General features: G+C 34.8%; 1 protein-coding gene across 1 annotated transcript; it reads left to right on the top strand.

The window, feature by feature from the left end:
* Positions 1-469: 469 nt before the first annotated feature.
* On the top strand, positions 470-5,669 carry LOC139862706 (uncharacterized). The gene is made up of 6 exons (XM_071851332.1): positions 470-1,099; positions 1,947-2,791; positions 2,894-3,112; positions 3,424-3,613; positions 3,965-4,160; positions 5,305-5,669. Exons 1-6 carry the CDS (start codon positions 574-576, stop codon positions 5,447-5,449), a joined length of 2,121 nt encoding a protein of 706 aa, XP_071707433.1. The 5' UTR covers positions 470-573; the 3' UTR covers positions 5,450-5,669.
* The last annotated feature ends 15,058 nt before the right edge of the window (positions 5,670-20,727 follow it).

Below are 20,727 nucleotides of genomic sequence, written 5' to 3' on the forward strand. Positions count from 1 at the left end.
CTTCCGCTCATTACTTTTGATACTTGCTTGGATGTTGAGTATACATGCATACGTGGAGCGTCTTTTGACTTAACTTGATTTGTGTCGCATAGGTTTCAATTGTACTTAAAACGTTGTAACATGTTTGGTCGTCGAACCTACTTTGTAAACCTTAAAACATCTTTATAATTGAAATGAATGGGACATATTTTGGTCAAACGTTGTTTTAAAGACTTATGACCACGTAACGAGACCTAAGTAGACGGCGCCGTCAATGACAATTTTATCGGGTCACTACACTTTGTATCTTTTAGTTGAAAACGTTTTTTTAATCGTTTTCACACTAGTTAGCCTTATTGCTAAAATTAAAAATATAAAAAAAAATAATAAAAGATGGAGTCGGCCAATTGAATTGAATTGGGAGTATAAGAACGACACGTGGTAGTGGTTTTCTTTTCTATACCTAAAAAAATCCTCTCCGTCGGCGGTTATCTTCGAAAAAGTTAATACATTCTTCGTCTTCAATCTTCTGGATTCTTCTACGGTACTGGCCCTAATTTAGTCTGATCTCTGAAAATTATTCATCAACTAACCATGTCGCATCCTGATGGAGACCCCAATTTAGGGGTTCTAACCCCTAGGGAAACGGAATTGAAGCTTCCGCGTCCAACTAGGGTTAAGAATAAAACCCCCGCCCCAATCCAAATCACCGCCGAACAAATTCTACGTGAAGCTCGCGATCGTCAGGAACCTGAAATCCGACCACCTAAACATGAAATCTCCGATCAAACTGAACTCGCGGACTATCGTCTTCGTAAACGAAAGGAATTCGAAGATTCAATAAGGATGCAGAAGCGTAATAAGAGTGTGTGGGTGAAGTATGCTAAATGGGAGGAATCACAGAAGGATTTTGACCGTGCTAGATCAGTTTGGGAACGAGCTCTTGATGTTCATAATAGAGATCATACAATGTGGATGAAGTATGCTGACGTGGAGATGAAGAATAAGTTTGTTAATCATGCGAGGAATGTGTGGGATCGTGCGGTTACTTTGTTGCCTAGGGTTGATCAGTTGTGGTTTAAGTACATTCATATGGAGGAGATGCTTGGCAATGTTGCAGGTACAATAATATTACTAATTATAAAAATTATGTTATCATTATATATTTTGGCTTATCATGTTTTGTGTATAGTTTTTGAACATATGTTATGTTAAATTGTTAAATGTATAATAATGTGATATCTAGATAGAGTTATATGTGAAGAAAGTTTAATGAGTGTTGGTGCATAAACGTAAGGCCCTCGTTCATTTGGACTTAGTACGAAATCAACGTTATAATGTAGAGTCCATCCGTACGGGGATAAGAGTTACATCTGTACGGATAGAGTGCTGCTGCACGGATAAGCTAACGATTGTGTAATTCTGTTTAAACGATCCTACAATGAGTATCTTGAATTTATCATTATTTCTAAGCTGTATAAACTTTTGAGTAGATAGTAGGATTAGTATTAGTTATAGGAATAATAATCAGGTAAACTAGTGGGTTAGCACACATAGCAGTGTATAAGCACTTGAGTAAGACTCTGAGTTAGCATTATGTGATAATTAGATACACTTAAAGATACTATTTATGAGGATATATAAATGAAATGGCAAGAGGGATGATTTTGTTGAACTATATTTAAGTAGTGACTTTTACTTAATAGTGCATAACAACAAACTTAAATGATGTGCATACTCATTTAGTTTTGCTAATCAGAAAGACAAAAACTATGTTGTAATCATGATATATCAAACATAGTAAGTATAGCTATCAAACTGAGTATGTTGATTTTATAATTCAAGGGCTGTAATATGCTGGGTCAGGGAGGGTAAAGTTCTAACTATTTTAACGGGTAAAAGTTTTTGCTCTTTATAACTGTGTTAATGCATAAGTTGTATTTACACATATCATTTATGATTTGCAGGTGCTAGACAGATATTTGAAAGGTGGATGAGTTGGGAACCTGACCAGCAAGCATGGATTTCATATGTTAAATTTGAGCTAAGATACAGGGAGATTGAGCGAGCTCGGGCTATCTATGAGAGATTTGTAAAATGTCTTCCCAAAGTTGGTGTGTGGATTCGATTTGCTAAATTTGAGATGAAATATGGGGAGATTGGTAGAGCCAGGAACTGTTATGAAAGAGCAGTTGATAAGTTTAAGTTGGAAGATGATGAAGAAGCTGAGACTTTATATGTTGCTTTTGCTGAGTTTGAGGAGAAATGTAAAGAAACCGAGAGAGCAAGATGTGTGTATAAATTTGCTTTAGATCACATACCAAAGGGTCGGACTGAAAATCTTTACAAGAAGTTTGTTGCTTTTGAGAAGAAATATGGTGATACGGATGGCATTGAAGATGCAATTGTTGGGAATAAGAGATTTGAGTATGAGCAACATGTTAAAAACAATCCTTTCAATTATGATTCTTGGTTTGACTATGTAAGACTTGAGGAAAGTGTTAGGGACAAATTAAGAATTCGAGAAGTGTACGAAAGAGCAATTGCGAATGTTCCGCCAGCTGAGGAGAAGAGATATTGGCAACGATACATATATCTATGGATCAATTACGCTTTGTACGAAGAGCTAGACGCAAGAGATATTGAACGAACCAGGGGTGTTTATAACCAGTGTTTAAAGGTAATACCTCACAAGAAGTTTTCTTTTGCAATTATTTGGTTGTTGGCTGCCCAGTTTGAAATTAGACAGCTGAATCTTTCGGATGCAAGGAAAGTTCTTGGGAATGCAATTGGAATGGCTCCTAAAGACAAGGTATAATTCATGACCTGACTTTTAGTGTAATCATGTTAGTTATTTACCTGTTTATATGCTTTTGATTTAGGTTTATTAACCCATGATGCTTAAATTTTACAGATTTTCAAGAAGTATATTGAGATTGAGCTACAGCTTGGTAAGATAGATCGTTGTCGGAAGCTATATGCAAAATATCTGGAATGGTCTCCTGAAAATTGCTATGCATGGAACAAGTATCCTGAGTTGGAAAGGTCTTTGGGTGAAACTGAGCGGGCCAGAGCCATTTTTGAACTTGCGATTGCACAACCTGCACTGGACATGCCCGAGTTGTTGTGGAAGGTAATTACTTTTCTTAACTTTAGTTTCATTTAAAAGTGTAATATGTATGTCTTTAAACGATTGGCACCTCAACAGTAATCTTAAAATGAGATACACATGCCTTATGTTTGACTGTTGTTGTTAGAGTTATCACTGTTTTGATTGTCTGATTGTATAACCGAGTGCACCAATAAAGTTGAATATTGCTAATGGAACCTGTCATCACTGCTTCTCTATATGTGTGCCAATAAGGAAATGGGTAAACTTGCTAGTAAGTGCATGTTTTAAATTTTATTGTAGTTATGGATAATAACTGGTATTTGTTATTGCAGGCCTATATTGACTTTGAGAAATCAGAAGGAGAGTTTGACAGAAGTAGACAACTATATGAACGGCTTTTGGACCGCACAAAGCATCTAAAGGTGTGGATCTCATATGCAAAGTTTGAAGCTTTTTCCATGGAAAAAGTTGAACAAGAAGTGGATCTCGAACAGAAGAAACTTTGCCTTCAACGTGCTAGAAGTAAGAATCTAATCTTGTTACTCACCAAGTTACATATGGCAAAATTGTTGGGTCGAGTCGGGTAACGGGTCAAAACATAACTTTTGGCATAGTTTGGTTCTGGTAGAGTTTATTTTAAATCTTCTTGTCCAGATTTATATAAAAATAATTAGTTAGTGAAAATGAATAATTTTTTTTATATATTACATAAATAATAACCTGACTATCAAATAACATAATTTAAGGCGGTTTTATGTCTTTAGTTAATATGCACCCACGGCTACATTCAAACTGTTTCTCATATGAATTTACTAGGGAATTGTTGAGTTTTATATGATTCTCATATTTGTTATTTTACTTTGTTGTTATCAGGAGTATTTGAAAATGCAATAAACTACTACAAATCGTCTGCCCCTGAGCTAAAAGAAGAGCGGGCCGTGTTACTAGAAGAATGGTTGAATTTAGAGACCAGTTTTGGTGATCTGGGTGACAAACAACTGGTGCGTGTTCAGCAGCCCATGAAACTGAAGAAGAAAAGGAAAATTGAAATTGACGATGGTTCTGATGGGTATGTCACTGAACTTGTTATTGTACTTTTATGTCGTTTGACATGTTCTTATTTGTTTTAATCATTAGATCTTGGTTCTTTGCGTTGATCAGTTATTGTTTTTTTAATGGGCGGGTCAAATAATTCATGCAAATGTTTATGGGCTGGCGGGATGGCCTGACATGCTTTTTCGCTGAATGTTCTTGATTTTTCCCCATTAAACAATTGGCATGGCAAGAAATATGTACTTTCAAGAAACGAAAACACCCCGCCCACTTATTATTTACACATTTTGTCTCAAGTGAGACTTAAACTCACAAACTACTGGTTGTTGGGTTACCTTGGTGTACTGTTACTTTGGTGCGTCAAGTATTATGTTATATTACTTGATAAAATAATCTTGTTTCTAAAACAAAATGCTGGAGATATTTATACATTATTACAATATTGAATATTATGGAGACTTCACCTGTTTCTTTTTAGCAACTAGTCATGATTTGATCGTTTGAGATCAATCAGAGTCATTATAACATAATCGCTCAAAATTTCCTTCTTTATCGTGTAATTACGTTTGACTAGTATTAGTAGTTTCTTTCATTATATGTGAGCTAAGAGCAATCCTACACGTAGTATTTGTCAGTTGCTGTTATGCCTTTTAAGTTATTATAAAACTCTCTAAAAGACCTGGTATTTTCTTTATTTGGCTATTAAAAGTTTCACAATTATTTGACTACAAGTTAAGGCTTTACTGGTGAATTGACACTTATCCCCTTTTGGACTATGTTGTATTTGGTAAAACATCATCAGTAAAAACTCGATTTTGTGTGTATATTATCATTCATGTCTCAAATGATAAACGTATACTACTATTCGGATGTTGGATCCTTTATTTAAAAGCTAAGCTATGAGAATTTAACGAAGACCCGAAGAACTGACTTTAAGGGACGACTTAAATAATAAGTGTCTTTATACCCATAGAAATTGATACATTGTATGACTCTTGGGTTGAATTTAATGATTTGTCAGAAGAAGATTTACAATTTTCAAGAATTTGGATTTAGTCATTCAAGCTCTGCATCTGCTGGATGCCATAAGTGTTTATTGTAGATCGGTTTTATAAGATTTGTGATGATACTAATATCTAAATAAAATTTGTGAACTGCAGGTATGAGGAGTACATAGATTACCTCTTCCCAGAAGAATCACAAGCATCCACTTTGAAACTTTTGGAGCAAGCACACAAATGGAAAAGGCTAAAGCGAGATGAGGATGAAGATACTCTTGCTTCTGATGATGATTTAGATGATTAGCAATTCTTGCTATTTGGATCTATCACTAATGCTAGCGCTCTGTTGTTGTCGAATTTTTGATTGTCTAATCATAGGCTAACTTAGCTGCTTACTTCTACTACTAGTGTAGTGCTAAATAATGCCTTTTATTATTAAAATAGCCAATTTTCATTGTTGTTAAACTATAGGTCCTTAGGAGGATTGACACGGAAATATCGTCCGCCATCTATAAAGAGCGATTAAAAGTGGATTTTAGGTTGAGTAGTGTCAGAGAAGTGGAGACGGGCACAACCCCGGTCTCAAATAATCCATTTGGTGTACATTTAGAGATGGATAAATTTGAGTCTTACCTTTGTTCAAAGGATCTAGTAGGGTTATCTTAGATTTAAAAAAATAAAAATACAATTTTCTCACTTGTACGTTTCTAAAATTAAACCTTCGATATACTCCTTCCGTTCCATAATAAGTGTCCTGTATTGACTTTTCAAAGTCAATTCTTTTCAACTTTGACCTCGAATATCTTTATTTGTGTTATATAATAGTTGGTGATACTTATACCATTAAAAAGTACATATAAAATTCAATCCAGTCATATAATTTATATCAAATATTATATTATAAAAATAAAAATATTTAAAGTCAAAGTGATTTTAAAAAGTAAAAACAGGACACTTATTATGGAACGGGAGTACTAAACTACGTGGGAAATTAAGTCGTTTAACCACTTTGCAGTTGATCAACCGACATCCACCCAACCACCTCTTAATTTTCACATTAACCCCCTCATCCAGGGTCCAAAGTACATACTTCTCAATTTTCAAGGGTATAAAATGTAAAACTGTTATTTTTATTAAAAATAAAAAATAAACTCCACCCAAATTTTCAACGGGTCATATCTTCCTGCTCGACCCCAGTTAAATTTTTCTGCCACCACCGTTCAACTCGAAATAATTTCACGAACACAACGAAACTAACTACGTTCGAAACGGACACTTTTTAAAAAGCGCTAACCACAACGACACCTAAAACGGATCTTAACACATGGGCCGTTTCCCTTCTCTACATACACATCGATACGTTAAATATGAATATGCATGCCGAAAGCCCCCGCCGCACCACGAAGGCCGGATCCGGACTAGTTAAAATTAAGAGTACAATTTTGTCATATATACTATACGAGTACTAGAACTAGATTTGATGTTTAAGCAAACATCCATTCAATGTTTTTTTTAAAGGCAAATTCACACACCCTTAATAGTAACACGAATATATACACCATAAAATGTCCTAAGCAGGACTCGCGTGACTTCAATACTGCCAAGTCATTCATTGTGGTAAAATTATTAATCCCTATAAAATCTGTGCTACCAAAATTGTAAAAAACCATCTTTAAATTAAAAATGTAACTCGAACGTTAATAAAGCCACCGTGGATAAACTAAACTATTAATATAGTTATATTAGAAATAGTGCATTAATTTTCAATGTCTTGTAAAGGTAAGGATGGTGGTTTATGGATGTCCAAGTCTTTCTCTTAAGGGGCGTTTGATTTAAGGATTTCAATTCTCAGGATTTGAACATTTCAAATCTTATGGGATTTCAAATCTTGGGATATGATATCCTATTTTCTGTTTGGTTTGAGGTTTTCAAATCTCAGACTTTGTAATGCGAACCCAAAACAGGAACGCGATTGAAAAACGCAAACCCGAAATTGAAACGTGAATCCAAAACTGGAATGCGACCGTGATACGTGAACTCGAAACCGAAATGCGAACCCGATGAATTAGGCTCTATTTTTGAGTCAACAACAAGCGTCGATTTATTGGTGTATTAACTGCCGTTTAGATACTAAATTGAATTCCATGTAGGATTTAAAACCCATGAAAATTTGATTCTACCATTTTCATGGCGTCTCAATTTTATTTATATTTGCGTTTATTAATTTATTTTTTTAAATTTTCTATTTATTTGCCGGAGGTCCACTCGAAAACAATCTCTTTATCCATCGAATATAGAGAGTGATGACTTTCTCTACTTTTGAGAGTGTTTCACTCTTGCTGGAGAAATGACTTGTTTTTATTCTTGGATAGGGGAAGGATTGTCCCAGGGGCGAGTCTAGCATGTATGCTATGGGGTCCTTTGACCCCACAATATTTTGATTTTTTTTTAAAATACTACTAAATTCTTAAAGGACACCACTAAATATAAAGATGTGACCCCATATATTTTTAGAATCAATATTTTTTTTTAATGTAAACAGTCATAATTAAAAAAAAAATTATAAAGTATCACTCAAATTGTATAGGACCCAATTGAATTTCGATCTTAGATTCGCCACTGGATTGTCCAATCTCACCTCTCCCATACACAAACATTATATGTAATGAATGTTATTGATTTTCCCTCCAGAAAACATTACATTTAATGAATGTTATTGATTTTGTCAAAAACATTGACATCTAATGATATTCTTTTTAACGAATGTTGATATTTTTCACAGAATTTAATATTTCTGATAAATTTTCACCAATTTTTGCTTAAACAATAACATTATATGTATGTAATCTTTTACTTCCTCCTTCCCCCAAAAATTCACTTCGATCTTAATTAGCCACACACACACACACACACACACACACACACACACACACACACACACACACACACATATATATATATATATATATATATATATATATATATATATATATATATATATATATATATATATATATATATATATTGATAATGCTAAAAACGAACATATATTTCATATCATTATCCTTCAAGAAAGACAAGCTTTTAGTTGCAATTGTTCTATTTACAAGTGATATTCGTTTAAATATTAAAAGGTGAAGACAAAAGACAGATTCGACGAATTGAAGACGCAAATGACCAAAACGCTAAAAAGTATAAAGTACAATCCAAGTGGTTCAATTTATTGATGAGAAACGTCTCAAAATTACAAGAGTACCAGCCGCAAAACGCAAAGTACAAGATATTAAATCGTACGAAAGGACGTTCGAAAATCCGAAACCGGGACATGAACCAACTATCAACGCGCGACGCAACGGACCTAAAATTACAAGTCAACTATTCACAAGAATATAATATAATATATATATAATTATATAAAATTATATATATATATATATATATATTATATTATATATTAAATAAATACGAGCAGCCCACGTTTAAAATGCAATGTGACCAGGAGATGGCTGCCATGCGATCGCATGGCCTGGTAGCCTTAAACCCATGCGATCGCATGGCTCACTGTAGCTGACCAGGTTCTATAAAAAGGCAGTTTGCTCGACGTTTTATACACATCATATCCATCTACTCTCTATCTCTCAAATATATATTTATATTTATATTTTAATTATAATTTTAATTTAAGTTTAATAATAATAAGGTTATGTTAGCGAAAGTTTTAAGTTTGTAAGTCGAAATTCTGTCCGTGTAACACTACGCGATTAATACTCATTGTAAGTTATGTTCAACCTTTTTAAATTAATGTCTCGTAGCTAAGTTATTATTATGCTTATTTAAATCGAAGTAATCATGATGTTGGGCTAAATAATAAAGACGGGGTTATTGGGCTTTGTACCATAATTGGGGTTTGGACAAAAGAACGACACTTGTGAAAATTAGACTATGGGCTATTAATGGGCTTTATATTAACTAAACGATACCTCGTTAATTTAATATAAAGATTACAATTTGACGTATCTATATATAACAACATGAAATGTCCCGTTCTTATTGATTAAAAACGTTACATATTAATTGATTTCGTTGCGAGGTTTTGACCTCTATATGAGACGTTTTTCAAAGACTGCATTCATTTTAAAACAAACCATAACCTTTATTTCATCAATAAAGGTTTAAAAAGCTTTACGTAGATTATCAAATAATGATAATCTAAAATATCCTGTTTACACACGACCATTACATAATGGTTTACAATACAAATATGTTACAACAAAATAAGTTTCTTGAATGCAGTTTTTACACAATATCATACAAGCATGGACTCCAAATCTCGTCCTTATTTAAGTATGCGACAGCGGAAGCTCTTAATAATCACCTGAGAATAAACATGCTTAAAACGTCAACAAAAATGTTGGTGAGTTATAGGTTTAACCTATATATATCAAATCATAATAATAGACCACAAGATTTCATATTTCAATACACATCCCATACATAGAGATAAAAATCATTCATATGGTGAACACCTGGTAACCGACATTAACAAGATGCATATATATAAGAATATCCCCATCATTCCGGGACACCCTTCGGATATGATATAAATTTCGAAGTACTAAAGCATCCGGTACTTTGGATGGGGTTTGTTAGGCCCAATAGATCTATCTTTAGGATTCGCGTCAATTAGGGTGTCTGTTCCCTAATTCTTAGATTACCAGACTTAATAAAAAGGAGCATATTCGATTTCGATAATTCAACCATAGAATGTAGTTTCACGTACTTGTGTCTATTTTGTAAATCATTTATAAAACCTGCATGTATTCTCATCCCAAAAATATTAGATTTTAAAAGTGGGACTATAACTCACTTTCACAGATTTTTACTTCGTCGGGAAGTAAGACTTGGCCACTGGTTGATTCACGAACCTATAACAATATATACATATATATCAAAGTATGTTCAAAATATATTTACAACACTTTTAATATATTTTGATGTTTTAAGTTTATTAAGTCAGCTGTCATCGTTAGTAACCTACAACTAGTTGTCCACAGTTAGATGTACAGAAATAAATCGATAAATATTATCTTGAATCAATCCACGACCCAGTGTATACGTATCTCAGTATTGATCACAACTCAAACTATATATATTTTGGAATCAACCTCAACCCTGTATAGCTAACTCCAACATTCACATATAGAGTGTCTATGGTTGTTCCGAAATATATATAGATGTGTCGACATGATAGGTCGAAACATTGTATACGTGTCTATGGTATCTCAAGATTACATAATATACAATACAAGTTGATTAAGTTATGGTTGGAATAGATTTGTTACCAATTTTCACGTAGCTAAAATGAGAAAAATTATCCAATCTTGTTTTACCCATAACTTCTTCATTTTAAATCCGTTTTGAGTGAATCAAATTGCTATGGTTTAATATTGAACTCTATTTTATGAATCTAAACAGAAAAAGTATAGGTTTATAGTCGGAAAAATAAGTTACAAGTCGTTTTTGTAAAGGTAGTCATTTCAGTCGAAAGAACGACGTCTAGATGACCATTTTAGAAAACATACTTCCACTTTGAGTTTAACCATAATTTTTGGATATAGTTTCATGTTCATAATAAAAATCATTTTCCCAGAATAACAACTTTTAAATCAAAGTTTATCATAGTTTTTAATTAACTAACCCAAAACAGCCCGCGGTGTTACTACGACGGCGTAAATCCGGTTTTACGGTGTTTTTCGTGTCTCCAGGTTTTAAATCATTAAGTTAGCATATCATATAGATATAGAACATGTGTTTAGTTGATTTTAAAAGTCAAGTTAGAAGGATTAACTTTTGTTTGCGAACAAGTTTAGAATTAACTAAACTATGTTCTAGTGATTACAAGTTTAAACCTTCGAATAAGATAGCTTTATATGTATGAATCGAATGATGTTATGAACATCATTACTACCTTAAGTTCCTTGGATAAACCTACTGGAAAAGAGAAAAATGTATCTAGCTTCAACGGATCCTTGGGTGGGTCGAAGTTCTTGAAGCAGAATCATGACACGAAAACAAGTTCAAGTAAGATCATCACTTGAAATAAGATTGTTATAGTTATAGAAATTGAACCAAAGTTTGAATATGATTATTACCTTGTATTAGAATGATAACCTACTGTAAGAAACAAAGATTTCTTGAGGTTGGATGATCACCTTACAAGATTGGAAGTGAGCTAGCAAACTTGAAAGTATTCTTGATTTTATGTAACTAGAACTTGTAGAATATATGAAGAACACTTAGAACTTGAAGATAGAACTTGAGAGAGATCAATTAGATAAAGAAAATTGAAGAATGAAAGTGTTTGTAGGTGTTTTTGGTCATTGGTGTATGGATTAGATATAAAGGATATGTAATTTTGTTTTCATGTAAATAAGTCATGAATGATTACTCATATTTTTGTAATTTTATGAGATATTTCATGCTAGTTGCCAAATGATGGTTCCCACATGTGTTAGGTGACTCACATGGGCTGCTAAGAGCTGATCATTGGAGTGTATATACCAATAGTACATACATCTAAAAGTTGTGTATTGTACGAGTACGAATACGGGTGCATACGAGTAGAATTGTTGATGAAACTGAACGAGGATGTAATTGTAAGCATTTTTGTTAAGTAGAAGTATTTTGATAAGTGTATTGAAGTCTTTCAAAATTGTATAAATACATATTAAAACACTACATGTATATACATTTTAACTGAGTCGTTAAGTCATCGTTAGTCATTACATGTAAGTGTTGTTTTGAAACCTTTAAGTTAACGATCTTGTTAAATGTTGTTAACCCAATGTTTATAATATCAAATGAGATTTTAAATTATTATATTATCATGATATTATCATGTATGAATATCTCTTAATATGATATATATATATACATTAAATGTCTTTACAACGATAATCGTTACATATATGTCTCGTTTAAAAATCATTAAGTTAGTAGTCTTGTTTTTACATATGTAGTTCATTGTTAATATACTTAATGATATGTTTACTTATCATAGTATCATGTTAACTATATATATATCCATATATATATGTCATCATATAGTTTTTACAATTTTTAACGTTCGTGAATCACCGGTCAACTTGGGTGGTCAATTGTCTATATGAAACATATTTCAATTAATCAAGTCTTAACAAGTTTGATTGCTTAACATGTTAGAAACATTTAATCATGTAAATATCAATCTCAATTAATATATATAAACATGGAAAAGTTCGGGTCACTACAGTACCTACCCGTTAAATAAATTTCGTCCCGAAATTTTAAGCTGTTGAAGGTGTTGACGAATCTTCTGGAAATAGATGCGGGTATTTCTTCTTCATCTGATCTTCACGCTCCCAGGTGAACTCGGGTCCTCTACGAGCATTCCATCGAACCTTAACAATTGGTATCTTGTTTTGCTTAAGTCTTTTAACCTCACGATCCATTATTTCGACGGTTTCTTCGATGAATTGAAGTTTTTCGTTGATTTGGATTTCATCTAATGGAATAGTGAGATCTTCTTTAGCAAAACATTTCTTCAAATTCGAGACGTGGAAAGTGTTATGTACAGCCGCGAGTTGTTGAGGTAACTCAAGTCGGTAAGCTACTGGTCCGACACGATCAATAATCTTGAATGGTCCAATATACCTTGGATTTAATTTCCCTCGTTTACCAAATCGAACAACGCCTTTCCAAGGTGCAACTTTAAGCATGACCATCTCTCCAATTTCAAATTCTATATCTTTTCTTTTAATGTCAGCGTAGCTCTTTTGTCGACTTTGGGCGGTTTTCAACCGTTGTTGAATTTGGATGATCTTCTCGGTAGTTTCTTGTATAATCTCCGGACCCGTAATCTGTCTATCCCCCACTTCACTCCAACAAATCGGAGACCTGCACTTTCTACCATAAAGTGCTTCAAACGGCGCCATCTCAATGCTTGAATGGTAGCTGTTGTTGTAGGAAAATTCTGCTAACGGTAGATGTCGATCCCAACTGTTTCCGAAATCAATAACACATGCTCGTAGCATGTCTTCAAGCGTTTGTATCGTCCTTTCGCTCTGCCCATCAGTTTGTGGATGATAGGCAGTACTCATGTCTAGACGAGTTCCTAATGCTTGCTGTAATGTCTGCCAAAATCTTGAAATAAATCTGCCATCCCTATCAGAGATAATAGAGATTGGTATTCCATGTCTGGAGACGACTTCCTTCAAATACAGTCGTGCAAACTTATCCATCTTGTCATCTTCTCTTATTGGTAGGAAGTGTGCTGATTTGGTGAGACGATCAACTATTACCCAAATAGTATCAAAACCACTTGCAGTCCTTGGCAATTTAGTGATGAAATCCATGGTAATGTTTTCCCATTTCCATTCCGGAATTTCGGGTTGTTGAAGTAGACCTGATGGTTTCTGATGCTCAGCTTTGACCTTAGTACACGTCAAACATTCTCCTACGTATTTAGCAACATCGGCTTTCATACCCGGCCACCAAAAATGTTTCTTGAGATCCTTGTACATCTTCTCCGTTCCAGGATGTATTGAGTATCTGGTTTTATGAGCTTCTCTAAGTACCATTTCTCTCATATCTCCAAATTTTGGTACCCAAATCCTTTCAACCCTATAACGGGTTCCGTCTTCCCGAATATTAAGATGCTTCTCCGATCCTTTGGGTATTTCATCCTTTAAATTTCCCTCTTTTAAAACTCCTTGTTGCGCCTCCTTTATTTGAGTAGTAAGGTTATTATGAATCATTATATTCATAGATTTTACTCGAATGGGTTCTCTGTCCTTCCTGCTCAAGGCATCGGCTACCACATTTGCCTTCCCCGGGTGGTAACGAATCTCAAAGTCGTAATCATTCAATAATTCAATCCACCTACGCTGCCTCATATTCAGTTGTTTCTGATTAAAAATGTGTTGAAGACTTTTGTGGTCGGTATATATAATACTTTTGACCCCATATAAGTAGTGCCTCCAAGTCTTTAATGCAAAAACAACCGCGCCTAATTCCAAATCATGCGTCGTATAATTTTGTTCGTGAATCTTCAATTGTCTAGACGCATAAGCAATCACCTTCGTTCGTTGCATTAATACACAACCGAGACCTTGCTTTGATGCGTCACAATAAATCACAAAATCATCATTCCCTTCAGGCAATGACAATATAGGTGCCGTAGTTAGCTTTTTCTTCAATAACTGAAATGCTTTCTCTTGTTCATCATTCCATTCAAATTTCTTCCCTTTATGCGTTAATGCAGTCAAGGGTTTTGCTATTCTGGAAAAGTCTTGGATGAACCTTCTGTAGTAACCAGCTAGTCCTAAAAACTGGCGTATGTGTTTCGGAGTTTTCGGGGTTTCCCACTTTTCAACAGTTTCTATCTTTGCCGGATCCACCTTAATACCTTCTTTGTTCACTATGTGACCGAGGAATTGAACTTCTTCCAACCAAAATGCACACTTTGAAAACTTAGCGTACAATTCTTCCTTCCTCAATACTTCTAACACCTTTCTCAAATGTTCACCATGTTCTTGGTCATTCTTTGAGTAAATAAGTATGTCATCAATGAAAACAATGACAAACTTGTCAAGGTATGGTCCACACACTCGGTTCATAAGGTCCATGAACACAGCTGGAGCATTAGTTAAACCAAATGGCATGACCATAAACTCGTAACGACCGTAACGTGTTCTGAAAGCAGTCTTTGGAATATCATCTTCTTTCACCCGCATTTGATGATACCCGGAACGTAAGTCAATCTTTGAATAAACAGACGAGCCTTGTAGTTGATCAAATAAGTCGTCGATTCTCGGTAATGGGTAGCGGTTCTTGATGGTAAGTTTGTTCAACTCTCGGTAGTCGATACATAACCTGAATGTACCATCTTTCTTCTTGACAAACAAAACAGGAGCTCCCCACGGTGATGTGCTTGGTCGAATGAAACCACGCTCTAAAAGTTCTTGTAATTGGCTTTGCAGTTCTTTCATCTCGCTGGGTGCGAGTCTGTAAGGAGCACGAGCTATTGGTGCAGCTCCTGGTACAAGATCTATTTGAAATTCAACGGATCGATGTGGGGGTAATCCCGGTAATTCTTTCGGAAATACATCGGGAAATTCTTTTGCGACGGGAACATCATTGATGCTCTTTTCTTCAGTTTGTACTTTCTCGACGTGTGCTAGAACAGCATAGCAACCTTTTCTTATTAGTTTTTGTGCCTTCAAATTACTAATAAGATGTAGCTTCGTGTTTCCCTTTTCTCCGTACACCATTAAGGGTTTTCCTTGTTCTCGTATAATGCGAATTGCATTTTTGTAATAAACGATCTCTGCTTTCACTTCTTTCAACCAGTCCATACCGATTATCACATCAAAACTCCCTAACTCTACTGGTATCAAGTCAATCTTAAATGTTTCGCTAACCAGTTTAATTTCTCGATTCCGACATATATTATCTGCTGAAATTAATTTACCATTTGCTAATTCGAATAAAAATTTACTATCCAAAGGCGTCAATGGACAACTTAATTTAGCACAAAAATCTCTACTCATATAGCTTCTATCCGCACCCGAATCAAATAAAACGTAAGCAGATTTATTGTCAATAAGAAACGTACCCGTAACAAGCTCCGGGTCTTCCTGTGCCTCTGCCGCATTAATATTGAAAACTCTTCCGCGGCCTTGTCCATTCGTGTTCTCCTGGTTCGGGCATTTTCTAATAATGTGGCCCGGTTTTCCACATTTATAACAAACTACATTAGCATAACTTGCTCCGACACTACTTGCTCCGCCATTACTCGTTCCGACACCATTTGTTCCTTTCGTTCTATTAACCCCTGGTCCGTAGACCTCACACTTCGCCGCGCTATGACCATTTCTTTTACACTTGTTGCAAAATTTGGTGCAGAACCCCGAGTGATACTTTTCACACCTTTGGCATAGCTGCTTCTGATTGTTGTTGTTGTTGTTGTTGTTGTTGCGGTTATTATTGTTGTTGGGATGATTGTTGTAGTTGTTGTTGTTGTTGTTGTTGTTGTTGTTGTTGTTGTTGTTGTTGTTGTTGGGGCGTTTGTTGTAGTTGCGATTGATGTTGCGATTGTTGGGATAATTGTTGCGATTATTGTTGTAATTGCTGTTGTTGTTGTATTGGTGATTCTTATCACCGTTTTCCTCCCACTTTCTTTTGACTTGCTTCACATTGGCCTCTTCAGCAGTCTGTTCTTTAATTCTTTCTTCAATCTGGTTCACTAGTTTGTGAGCCATTCTACATGCCTGTTGTATGGAGGCGGGCTCGTGTGAACTTATATCTTCTTGGATTCTTTCCGGTAATCCTTTCACAAACGCGTCGATCTTCTCTTCCTCATCTTCGAATGCTCCCGGACACAATAGGCACAATTCTGTGAATCGTCTTTAGTACGTGGTAATATCAAATCCTTGGGTTCGTAACCCTCTAAGTTCTGTCTTGAGCTTATTGACCTCGGTTCTGGGACGGTACTTCTCGTTCATCAAGTGCTTGAATGCTGACCACGGTAGTGCGTACGCATCGTCTTGTCCCACTTGCTCTGGATAGGTATTCCACCATGTTAACGCAGAACCTGTGAAGGTATGTGTAGCGTACTTTACTTTTTCCTATTCAGTACACTTACTTATGGCAAACACCGATTCGACCTTCTCGGTCCACCGTTTCAATCCGATCGGTCCTTCGGTTCCATCAAATTCCAAAGGTTTGCAGGCAGTGAATTCTTTGTAGGTGCATCCTACACGATTTCCTGTACTGCTAGATCCAAGGTTATTGTTGGTATGTAGCGCAGCCTGTACTGCGGCTATGTTTGAAGCTAGAAAAGTACGGAATTCCTCTTCATTCATATTCACGGTGTGTCGAGTAGTCGGTGCCATTTCCTTCAAAATAGTCAAATGGAACAAGTTAATCATACAGAATATTAAGAGTAGTTAATAGTATTTCGTAGCATAATATGAACTCATTTATAAAAGCTTTTTCTTCATATTAGCATTTTATAAGTTTAAATTCTGGTAGTACCTACCCGTTAAGTTCATACTTAGTAGCTAATATACAATTCAACTACTACAATTCTATATGAAAAACTGATTATAATAATATTTCGCGTTCAAACTTTTATACAATATTTTACAAACTTACAATACCGCTTATTTTACATAAAGCATGAAATATAGCACACAATAACTTTGATACAAGATAGTTGTGAAGATAATTCTAGCTAGTACACAAGTCGTTCAGCAAAGGCAATAAAGACACGTAATTCATACGTCCAGAAACAAGTCATGCATTCTGGTTTTACTAGGATTATTTCCCATCCTTGGTCTTGTGGAACATAACCGTTATGGCCGTTGATAAGACAGCGTGTTGTAACGTCGTCAAAGGGACGAGGGTTACGTAATGTCCAACAGTCCCGTAACAATCTAAAAACCTCATTTCTTACTCCAACTACCGACTCCGTCACTTGTGGGAACGTTTTGTTTAATAGTTGTAGCCCGATGTTCTTGTTCTCACTTTGGTGAGAAGCGAACATTACTAATCCGTAAGCATAACATGCTTCTTTATGTTGCATGTTAGCCGCTTTTTCTAAATCACGAAGTCCAATATTCGGATATATTGAGTCAAAATAATTTCTTAACCCATTGCGTAAAATAGCATTTGGGTTCCCCGCAATATATGCGTCAAAGTAAACACATCGTAACTTATGGATTTCCCAATGTGATATCCCCCATCTTTCGAACGAAAGCCTTTTATAAACCAAGGCATTCTTGGAACGTTCTTCGAATGTCTTACAAACTGATCTCGCCTTAAATAGTTGTACCGAAGAATTCTGACCGACTCTAGACAAGATTTCATCAATCATGTCTCCGGGTAGGTCTCTTAAAATATTGGGTTGTCTATCCATTTTGTGTTTTTATACTGTAAAATAGACAAGAGTTAGATTCATAAAAAAATTACTTATTAATACAAGCAATTTTTACATATATCATAAAGCATAAGCACACTATATTACTTATATTACACCACACGAATACAACTATCTTATTCCGACTCGCTTGTTTCTTCTTCTTCGGTTTTGGTTCGTTTTGCCAAGTTTCTAGGGATATATGATGTTCCCCTAATACGAGCCGTCGTTATCCACATTGGTTTAGAAAAACCTGGTGGTTTAGAGGTTCCCGGGTCATTGTTACAACTTAAGGACTTCGGGGGTTGACGATACATATAAAGTTCATCGGGGTTGGAATTAGATTTCTCTATTTTTATGCCCTTTCCTTTATTATTTTCTTTTGCCTGTTTAAATTCAGTTGGGGTAATTTCTATAATATCATCGGAATTCTCGTCGAAATCCGATTCATCGAAGAATTGGTAATCCTCCCAATATTTTGCTTCCTTGGCGAAAACACCATTGACCATAATTAACCTTGGTCGGTTGGTTGAGGATTTTCTTTTACTTAACCGTTTTATTATTTCCCCCACCGGTTCTATTTCTTCATCCGGTTCCGATTCTTCTTCCGGTTCCGATTCTTCTTCCGGTTCCGACTCTTCTTCCGGTTCCTCTTCGGGAACTTGTGAATCAGTCCACGAATCATTCCAATTTACATTTGACTCTTCATTATTATTAGGCGAGTCAATGGGACTTGTTTTAGAGGTAGACATCTATCACATAATATCAAACGCGTTAAGAGATTAGTATATCACATAATATTCACATGTTAAAAATATATAGTTTCCAACAAAATTTGTTAAGCAATCATTTTTCAAGTAAACACGGTCGAAGTCCAGACTCACTAATGCATCCTAACAAACTCGATAAGACACACTAATGCAAAATTCTGGTTCTCTAAGACCAACGCTCTGATACCAACTGAAATGTCCCGTTCTTATTGATTAAAAACGTTACATATTAATTGATTTCGTTGCGAGGTTTTGACCTCTATATGAGACGTTTTTCAAAGACTGCATTCATTTTAAAACAAACCATAACCTTTATTTCATCAATAAAGGTTTAAAAAGCTTTACGTAGATTATCAAATAATGATAATCTAAAATATCCTGTTTACACACGACCATTACATAATGGTTTACAATACAAATATGTTACAACAAAATAAGTTTCTTGAATGCAGTTTTTACACAATATCATACAAGCATGGACTCCAAATCTCGTCCTTATTTAAGTATGCGACAGCGGAAGCTCTTAATAATCACCTGAGAATAAACATGCTTAAAACGTCAACAAAAATGTTGGTGAGTTATAGGTTTAACCTATATATATCAAATCATAATAATAGACCACAAGATTTCATATTTCAATACACATCCCATACATAGAGATAAAAATCATTCATATGGTGAACACCTGGTAACCGACATTAACAAGATGCATATATATAAGAATATCCCCATCATTCCGGGACACCCTTCGGATATGATATAAATTTCGAAGTACTAAAGCATCCGGTACTTTGGATGGGGTTTGTTAGGCCCAATAGATCTATCTTTAGGATTCGCATCAATTAGGGTGTCTGTTCCCTAATTCTTAGATTACCAGACTTAATAAAAAGGGGCATATTCGATTTCGATAATTCAACCATAGAATGTAGTTTCACGTACTTGTGTCTATTTTGTAAATCATTTATAAAACCTGCATGTATTCTCATCCCAAAAATATTAGATTTTAAAAGTGGGACTATAACTCACTTTCACAGATTTTTACTTCGTCGGAAAGTAAGACTTGGCCACTGGTTGATTCACGAACCTATAACAATATATACATATATATCAAAGTATGTTCAAAATATATTTACAACACTTTTAATATATTTTGATGTTTTAAGTTTATTAAGTCAGCTGTCCTCGTTAGTAACCTACAACTAGTTGTCCACAGTTAGATGTACAGAAATAAATCGATAAATATTATCTTGAATCAATCCACGACCCAGTGTATACGTATCTCAGTATTGATCACAACTCAAACTATATATATTTTGGAATCAACCTCAACCCTGTATAGCTAACTCCAACATTCACATATAGAGTGTCTATGGTTGTTCCGAAATATATATAGATGTGTCGACATGATAGGTCGAAACATTGTATACGTGTCTATGGTATCTCAAGATTACATAATATACAATACAAGTTGATTAAGTTATGGTTGGAATAGATTTGTTACCAATTTTCACGTAGCTAAAATGAGAAAAATTATCCAATCTTGTTTTACCCATAACTTCTTCATTTTAAATCCGTTTTGAGTGAATCAAATTGCTATGGTTTCATATTGAACTATATTTTATGAATCTAAAGAGAAAAAGTATAGGTTTGTAGTCGGAAAAATAAGTTACAAGTCATTTTTGTAAAGGTAGTCATTTCAGTCGAAAGAACGACGTCTAGATGACCATTTTAGAAAACATACTTCCACTTTGAGTTTAACCATAATTTTTGGATATAGTTTCATGTTCATAATAAAAATCATTTTCCCAGAATAACAACTTTTAAATCAAAGTTTATCATAGTTTTTAATTAACT

The sequence above is a fragment of the Rutidosis leptorrhynchoides genome, chromosome 1 (assembly GCF_046630445.1).
Source record: "Rutidosis leptorrhynchoides isolate AG116_Rl617_1_P2 chromosome 1, CSIRO_AGI_Rlap_v1, whole genome shotgun sequence".
Lineage (NCBI taxonomy): Eukaryota > Viridiplantae > Streptophyta > Magnoliopsida > Asterales > Asteraceae > Rutidosis > Rutidosis leptorrhynchoides.